General features: G+C 35.1%; 1 protein-coding gene across 2 annotated transcripts in view; it reads right to left on the bottom strand.

Moving 5' to 3' along the window:
- Positions 1–3,033: 3,033 nt before the first annotated feature.
- Positions 3,034–9,943, bottom strand: part of LOC145680890 (uncharacterized) — a 134,422-nt gene continuing 127,512 nt past the window's right edge. For both annotated transcript variants that reach the window (XM_081752047.1, XM_081752048.1), the window contains exon 8: positions 3,034–3,625. In XM_081752047.1, coding sequence (XP_081608173.1) covers positions 3,612–3,625 — 14 coding nt within the window. In that variant the 3' untranslated portion in view covers positions 3,034–3,611. The remainder of the gene's footprint in view (positions 3,626–9,943) is intronic.

Genomic DNA, 9,943 nt, shown 5'->3' with positions numbered 1-9,943 from the left:
GTTACTTTGTTCACGGGAAAGTTGGTTCATGGGGTTCAATCCATTGTTTCTGTCGAATGGATCTTGAAGTAAAGTTTATTTTTTTTCATTACTTCCAGAAATTACTTAAATACCTAATGTTGCAGAAAGTAGAAGTAATTACGCGCCACGAATTTCAAATCCCAGTTACTGGAGGGAATTATGTAGTTTGTATCCATGCAAACGTCTGATACAAACTTAGTGCTGCAACCTGCAAAAGGAAGCTAAATTTCAACCATGATCTGTATCGAATTGTTGATCCTGTTCTCCAAATTATATACCCCTTCCCCCTATTTTCTACTGTTGAGGCAGTGTTATTACAAAGAGTTGGAACTTACTAATATGAAATTAATGGCTAGCAATAATTATCTAACTAGAATTTATTTGTAATGAAGAAATTGACGTTCTCTACCTGATCTTTGCTTCTGCAGTATACATCATACAGCAGGAAATCGTAAGTAGCAAATATTTCAAATTGTCGTGTTCTTCCTTTGTGACATTTACAGAAAATCTATCCTCTCTGCAGAAACGAAGAAACAAATGGGATGAAGGTAGCACCCCGCGGCGTTCTACCACACACACTGGTAAAATACTTGAGGGGGGGAAGGAAATCCTGCTTGTCAGCAGGACATCTGTTCGCGAAGACCAAATTGGAGCACACACCTTCAACCACTATATAATATACAGTCCATTACAATGTTACTAAAAAAAAAAAAAAAAAAAAAAAACATTACTCTTAATCTATGAGTGTGAAAGTGTGAAATTGAAACAACCATCTCATTTTTATTGCTTTTCTGTGTACATATGGAAAATTTTAAGTTGTTACGTACCATATTTCGTTAGGGTATAAAATATCCTTAACTTTGTAAATTTCAGCAGTTCTGGTTGAACACATCGAATCATGAGATCTCGTCAAGTTTTCCCTGTAGCATCAAAGATGAATGGGGTTATTGGTCTTGAAGTATGAAACCTACGCAGGAAGGATTGCCATTCATTGGATACCATCTTCCAGAAAGCTAGTTTGCACTCAGTAAATGAATCACTTGCTACTTTCCACAGGGTATCTAGAGGCCGAGTGTTTAGCAGCTTTGTTTGTTATAGAAATTTAATTACATAGCCACAAACTTCAAATGCCCTCTGAAAACAAATGTCATTTTTCAAACAGCGGATGCCGCACAACTTCACAGGAAATTCCGTGCACCCTGTGATCTCAGTACTTTCCTTGATAACCTCAAGAGTCACTGAATAAGTAATGTAAGTGACTTATTAGGTTACACATATTCCAGTTCATCGAGTCATCACACCATTAATGATTCATAATGATTGTCACTCTTATGTCTTGTTAATTTATCAAAACACGAACGTCCGAAGAAACTTAAAATTTTCCCTTGCCTTTCAGTCGGTTTTCCTAACATTCCCTGACTTTCCAGTTTGTTGGAACCCTCTCTTCCTAAATGCTTCTTCCGCTATTTCTATCTTTGTTTTTATTTCAAGTTCGCAAGTTTTCTCCTCATTAATACTACCGAGATACCGAAAACTAGCCACTTATTCTATTTTTGCCCCCTACTTCTGTATTTGATACACCGCGTTGTCCCAACCACCACTATTTTTGTCTTTCTAATGCTTATTTTCATCCCATATTCTTCGCAGTTTTTTTTAGCACATATCTTAGCATTTTTTTACTATTATTATTATTCCACAACAAGCGCGTGTCACCTGCAAATCGTATATAACTAATCTCCTACCGAAATACTACCTTCATTATGCAGACATTTCTTCGCTGAACATCAGCAAGAGATTCTTCCCCTATTCTAACACTTCTCTGTTGGTGTATATAAGTTTATTTTAAGTGTTGATCCTTACACTCCAACCTCCTCTCCTTTAGAATTCCCATCAACAATTCCCAGCTCACTCGGACAAAACCATTACAGCAGGAAACTAAATTACATTCTCTGCGGCCACGGTTTTCTACCAACAACTAGTCAATCAGATGGATTTTAGTTACTTTTAGATTTATATACACACACGAAGTAATATTTTGGCCCGTCCTACGGTAAGTTAAAGACATTTCCCAGCTTTTTCATCATCCTCTTATTACAAAATTTCCTCGAAAGTATGGTTGCCAAGCGATACATTTAGTCGAGCTTATTTTGTTTTTTTCCTTTTTATCTATTTTTTTTTTTTTTTGTAATAATATTTGGGATCATTTTCACATACGCAACTTTTTTTTCCCTCTTCACTTATTAATCATTAAATTTCAATCGAATACGGAAGGAAACAATTAATTATTACGGAAAGTCGTGAATTACAATGTGCAATTTTTTCGTGCACGAGTGTATGTATTCGATTTTACTTTAAATGAAATTATTTTCTTCATTAATAAAGAAGCAATATTTTAACATAATTAACCGGTACAGCTTTCCTTAATAATGTTTTGAGAGTCTGCATTTAGTAAAAGAGACAAATCTAAATGTTTCAGATATAACTGTATAAGTTAGAATGTTTGCTTGGCAGCTCATCAGATCCTGTTTTTTATACTAATATATATTGTTACTTCTCGATAGTTTATGAAATGATGTTAGAATCGGAAAAGCAGATTTCACCAGTTTGAAAGAAGCTGCGACAAGATGGTCCATCACACATTACGGGCTTTATGTAAGACTCTGAAAAACATATTCGTGTTAGACTAAATAACAAAAAAACCGAATTTATTAGGTCAAAACTGAGAATTTGTATTTTAAAAAAAAAGTGTCAGAAAAGCTGTGAATAAAAGCATTTCTTGTTTTCTGTTTCCAAAAAATCTGCATTCTGAAATCTTTGTAATGAAACTGAAAATTGAAACTTAGAGCACAAACTAAATTTGTCAAGAAAATGAATATTAAGTAAGGAAAATATTAAACTATTCCTTGGTATTTATTTCGTGCATGCAATTACATGTATTTCTGTCAAGTAACTTATGGGCCACATGTACGATATCATTTAAATCACTTCCATCTTAATAAATACACACAAAAAAAAAATTAAGTGAAATTTTATTGAATTTTTTCTTTTAAAAAAATCATATAGACAAAACTATGATAGAATGAAAATGACAAATAGAAGCGAAATTCGATTTAAGATGTTATGCACGACTCATTACGCTCTCTAACAAGATTAACATTAAAATAAGGAAATGCATAAATGTACGTCCACATAATAAACAAAATATGAAATTAATCTCTTCACGAAAAAGACTACATTCTTCTTGAGGATCACATATGTTGCAAAGTACTTTCTTTGCTATTTGAGATTTTAAAATCTATGTAACAATCAATTAAAAATACAGATTTATGCCCATCTTCAGTACACAGTTTCATTAAAAAATATCGAGTCCATTCTTCACTTCTTATAGTAACATCTCTCACAGAACACAAGCACACACACACATTGTCTGTGTTATGCTGTTATTTTTATTTATTTATCTTTAACACAAGTCACTGCCACAGATGATGTTTCACTCTAATGTTCTTCCTCAAGTAACATAAACCACATTGTTAACGTTTTATTATCTGGTCCATGAAAGTTTCTATGAATAACGACAGTAGTCCCAATTATTACTGAATATCCCCTAGAAGATTAAAAGAAAGAAAAAAAAAAGTTTAATTTGCTTGATTTTAAGTACATACACAAAGTAAGACCATTACAGACAACACTTACATGTGGTATTTGCAATTACACTAAATGTCAGTACCTCTTAAATAATTCAATTGAGCTTTAACCTTAAATGAAGTACACAGCTAACCTTATACCTAATTATGTCAATAACAGATAAATCGAGGTTAAAATTTGCTCCAAAATTATATCACTACCAGTGAAAATAAATAGTCAACGTCGATCTCATTCAAAATTCTTCGAATTTTGAACAGAAAGGGCTAATTTTGTGAACTATTAGAGCAGACATCCACATCAAAAGCTGAATACAATTTACTTGATTATTCAAGATAGTTATCGGAATCACAGTTTATCGCACATGCTTTAGCAAGATTATTAGTTATGAAAAAGTTTAATCATGCTTGTAAGGGCCAATACGTTGATGGTGATAATAACAACTTGCAAGTGAATATTTCCACTAGAAATATTATTTCAGTACACACATACAAAATATTTACTGGAGTGTCATTTATTTCACTACAATGACCAGAAAGTGTATAAATGTAAAAAATATATAATTTTTAAATACTTTGTTTGGTAAATGTCGTCATATTTAATATTTTTTCATATATACACCATTGGAAATTCATTTGAGACCAACAATTAAATTGCTCAAAATTGGTACGCAGGAATAAGGTAATAGTATACCCAGTATGGTGCTCTTGAGACAATGAAAATGTTATAATAGTTCGGGACATAACCCTACTATGCAAACACACGCTAGTTTTTCCTGCTAACTTTCACGTCTACGGACAGATAGGCTGCCAGGCACAATAGAACTGTTGATAACTCGGGAACCCATTTTCAAATAATAGGATACCAGCTCGCAGTTGAACTTGTTGTTGATGGCACCAGGCTTAAACCAGATTTGGCAACTGAAAAAGATTTGTAATTAACGCCATCTTGCGTACTGAGGAAAGTAATAACTGGAAGGAAAAAAATATTAAAATATGGTACGCCGAGAAATGTTTTTACAGATGGAAAATACTTCGAGGTAATACCTGTGGTGATAGGTTCAAGAGGGCTGTGATCAAGTCACTGTTCCAGGTTTTTCAGAAATTTCTGATCCCTAATTTTATATAACGTAAAGTTATTAATTCGCTATTAAACTGTCTATTGAAATTTTGAACGACCATTTGCATTATTTAATTAAATAAGTTTTATGATTAGTATATTGCCATGGTAATTATGTTATTAGTAATGAAGGTATTTTATTGTTTAAATACTGTATAAATTGGGACTGTTGTGGTTTGTTTATAACAATTATTGTTATTGAGGTTTTATGTATTGAATGGTCTGTATAAGTGTGTTTGTAATATTTTATGTATCAGGCGTTAGGATTTGTACAACTTAAGTTTCGTATAATGCCATGGTTGCCCTAGTAAGGCACAGACCTTTTTTTGTGTGTAGTATGTTTATTGCTTATCATTGATTTATAAAAACAATCGAAGAGGCAAAGAAGGCGATAAGATTGCAAACTAGCACCCATAAGGAGTGCCAGGGGCCTTTCTATTCTGTACAGATGAAGTTTAAATATGATGACATTAGAAGTCAGAAGGTACTGACTTATTTTCTTGAGTCACAATGGCACTTGACTGTTCCCAATATTGAGATGAGCGCAGCCATCTTCATATGATTCTTTCCTTTCATGACTTGTTACCGCTTACCATCCTATGTTATTCAGCAGAAAGACGCTTACGCAAACGCTGTAGTGAGCAGAAAATTTGTCACTTGGTATTTTCCGGATACATATCTAACAACCAGGAAGGATGTAGACGTAACACGTAAAATGAACCATTAAAGAACCTGATTGCTTCTTAGTTACAAAACCCAAGGATTTCGGCGCAAAATGAAATAAGAGAACAGCAACATATGAATATGTTAAAATCCCATTTACGATTTTTTTTCTTCATAAAAGTATGAAGATGTCAACCCTCGAAACAGGAACTTAGTATCAGAAAACTGTGTTATCTCTACAGTGTACTGAAAACAAATGAATACTATTTTACGATAATTCGAATCGCAAGAGAGGGAATGAAACTTGAACTCATGTATCATAAATATCGTTCGTAACTGCTGCATCATTCACAATGTCAGAATAATTTTAAAATGAGAATAAATCATTTTTCAACGTATGAGTCACCATCATTAATAAATTATTACAAATGTTCAACTATTGATGGAGGATGATTAAATATGTACTTATAAATGTGTAACAATTAATAAATGTTACATTGTAAGCACGAAGCAGAAAGTATGTTTTAGTATCTGTAGACGCATCCCATATTTAAGAATCCAGGGGTTTGACGAAATTAGACCGGTTATCCACTGAGTACTAATCCAATGTGTACGCTGATGTGCAACTTCATCAACAATTTTTGTACATAAGCACTGAAAAATAAACCTCTGCTAATTAAAATACATTACAATGAAAATAGAAGCTCAAGTTTAACCATGAGTAGCCGCATTCGAAAATTCAAACCGCTCTTTTATCAATTAGTTCAAAAGTTACAAGGGCTTATCAAGATACATGATTCACCATGTGCATATAACAAACAAACAAACAAACAAAAAAGTTCTGAAACGCCCTAGCAGGCGTCATGGATATTCCATTTTTCAATCGTGTATATCAGAGACATTGAATTCATGTAACCGATGTTACCGGTAGTAAACTAAAATTAGTGAACTTTACATTAGTTTAAATAATCCATAAGAATATTTCAAAACAATATTTAAAAAGAACAGTAATTTTGTTTGCTCTTCTTGAATGAATTGATATGTCAGTCATAGAAGAAAGTTTTTACCGTAGAAGAAAATTTTAACAACAAAAACGAGAGAGGATAGGTTGACTTCGGTCTTCCATGGCTCTTGGCGGGTCAAAACATGACGCCTACTCAAGTGCCTCAAGTGCCTTGCTATCAATGCGGTGAGAATATTTCATGTTGAAGGAGGCCGTTATATTCAGGCACAAGGCATCGCACCATACCTGATATTGTAACATGTCAACTTAAAAATGTGTATTTCAGAAAATACGTTCTGAATAGGAGAGAGGGAAGCTTTTATATTCGTAGGAAGACTAAGCAGCGTTACAAATGTGTTTTACGAGGGCAGGCTGATAAGTTCTCGGCCCGACCCCCTTCCGAATGTACTACTCTGATGTAATTGATGTCATGTGAAATATTGATCTTTTATATGTTTAAGTACCGAATTTCACGATTCTACCATTAACGGTTTTTATTTTACAGGTAATTGAATGAACCATGGCGGAGCCAGATGTCAAATTCACCAACGAGGAATTGCGAGGTGTAATGAAGTTCTTCCTGCAACAGAAGTCGCCCAAGGAAATCCTTGGTTGCATGCTAGACACATTGGGTGGACAGTGCCCTTCATACTTCACTGTGAAGAAATGGTGTGCGTCAACAAAAGATGGTGACAGGTGTGGCAGGCCAGTGTCAGTGTCAACTCCGGAAAAGGTGGACCATATTCATGGCCTGATTTTGAGCAACAGACGGATTTCGCTTCAAGAGATAGCTGACAAAGTGCACATATCCAAAGAACGTGTTAGGTCAATAATCCATGATCAGTTGGACATGCACAAGGTTTCTGCGAAATGGATTCCGAATGTTAGAACGCGGATCAGAAATGCAAACGTGTGAGATCATCGCAGGTGATTTTACGGCATTTTGCGAACTCCAAGAACGATTTTTTGAATCGGCTTGTTACCCAGGATGAAACGTGGTTGCATTACTTTGATCCGGAAACCAAACAGTAGTCATGCGAGTGGCGCCACTCAGGATCTCCAAGGCCCAAAAATTTCAAAGCACGAAAGTCCGCAAGGAAGGTGCTTGCCTCAATATTCTGGGATAAGGATGGTGTTTTGCTCTCAGACTACCTTCCAAAGGACCAAACCATAACTGCAGGTATTACTGCAGTCTGCTGGCTAAGGTAAAGGGCGCTATTAAAGAAAAGCGCCGGGAAAAGTAGACACGAGATGTCTTGTTCTTGCAGGACAATTCTCCCGTCCACAAGGCTGCAAGAACAATGGATTTTCTGAGGGACATAGGGTTTCAGTGCACTGACCACCCACCTTACTCGCCAGATATTGTCCCTTCTGATTATTATCTGTTTCCAAAACTCAAAACAGCACTGAAAGGACAGAAATTTCACAGGGATGAAGAGGTGATAACAGCTGCGGAACAGTTTTTTGCAGACCTTGAGATTTTTTTTTTTTTAAAGAGGTTGGAGAAGTTGCAGCATCGAAGTGCCAAGTGTGTTGACCTTCGAGGGGATTATGTTGAATAGCCTCACACTTTCATGCCTGCAGCTTAAGTCCTTCTGGGTCGGGCCGAGAACTTATCAGCCCACCCTCGTATATAGGGCGACGAGTAGTTTTCGCACTAAGAACTTGAAAATTTCGCGTTTCGTTTTTCATATTTCGCGTTTTGTTACATTTTCCAAATGAAGTTTCGCATTTTGTAACTCTTGTGGAAAAGATATTCCCTGACATTTTACAATCATTACTTTTATTCATAGATCACTACAGAAATCAACTATTAATTACCTCAGAACAAAATACACTGAATATTCCACTTTTTAAATCAAACTGAAGGAAAATCAGCAACTAAACTTACTCAGAATAGGAAAGTTTTCCTGACTTCTGAAAACACACAGGGACAAGTTACATGTACGCATTAAACGTAAGTTACATGTTTCCACATTTTCCTCCATTGTCGTACGTTTGTCACTTATTACCAGTCTATACTTGAAAAAAGAAACCTCTGACAATTGGCATTGTTTGTTGAAAGCCACACATATGTAAGTGCATTTATAACAAACTTCAAACAATCATCACTTCGGAACTTTTGTCCGTCCAAAACATTCACTACACTGCAGTTCACCTGTCAAAGAGTTCATAGGTCATTCTCCAAAGCCCAATCACCCAAAATGCATCGTTCATTCAATGTTCAACAGTTTCGTCAGCGGAAAACTGGTATTTTAAATTAACGAAAGCGTATTTTTAAAATTTCGCGTAGTTAGAAATTTCGCGCAAAACTGCTAATTTCGCGTTTTATCGCGCAACGGAAACCAATGAAAAATACACAGAATATCATAAAACGACAAGAAACTGAAAATTACGCATTTCATTTTATCGCACATTGCGAAAAACTTGTGCCTATAGTTTTATATTTTATATATATATATACATTCGCCGCAAAAACACTTCGGACTTAATGTGGAAGCTATTATATCTAGTGTTCTTTTCTCACGAACACATCATTCCTTTCCAGCATTAACGCAGTAAGCGACATTTTTTTCGAAATTGACTTTTTTTGCAGTTTTTGGTTCAGAATTTTAAGGCACATCTAATGATCTAATCGCCATGTTTCTATCTTTAACCGTTGCCGAGATAGCTATGTCGCTTACACGGGTGTAATTAGACTTACTGGAGGCAAAAATGTTGTATGTAACACTCAGTCATTTGTATTTACTGTATAAATGTTTCCGACGAAACGAAGAAACTGACTTGTAGTCTAGATTGTTTCAAACACCAAATTATTTTCGTGGTTGGAGCAAATAAATGTGGTATGAACATGATTATTACAATATTTCATGGCAAAAGTGTAGTAAGCGACAGCTTGAAGTTGGTTCTGAGTCGCTTGAAACAATTTTGATGTAATGATATCAATGATTTCCAGTATTTGTTCCAGTTCTATTTACCTACTAAGGAGAAACACTTTTCCTTACAGCAATTTTGCTATCTTAAAAATATACGTAAGAGACTCTCCGCCTCACTTCTGAAGTAAACGGTAATATTGTTTTAGCTATTTTACTGCAATAACAGTGTGTAACGTCGTATAATACGTTTTAAGGCTTCATAGTTCGGTGCAGTTCTTCAGCGAAAACTTCCGAAGCTGCACGAGGGTCCACTTTACACGACTTCAGAGCACGTATTAGAGAAAAAAAAGTGTGTGTTGCGAGCAAGCAAGTGGGTAGGATCTAAGCGGTTCTACGGTTGGCGTTTAACACATTTTCCCCAGTAGACTGAAAGTTACAATTGTATTTTAATCCATGCAAGAGAAAAACAATGGTAAGGTTTGAAGCAACTTTTAGGAAGTTTTCACAATGATTATTTGCGTTCCCTTTACTGTATGCTTTCAGATATCAATTATCTAACATCATTTCTCTAAATACTAGGCTAAAATCAATAGTTTCGTTTTCATTTATAATGAATGTA

Source organism: Thermobia domestica, chromosome 3 (assembly GCF_964235325.1).
Source record: "Thermobia domestica chromosome 3, izTheDome1.hap1.1, whole genome shotgun sequence".
NCBI lineage: Eukaryota > Metazoa > Arthropoda > Insecta > Zygentoma > Lepismatidae > Thermobia > Thermobia domestica.
This window is presented reverse-complemented; position numbering and strand designations above follow the sequence as displayed.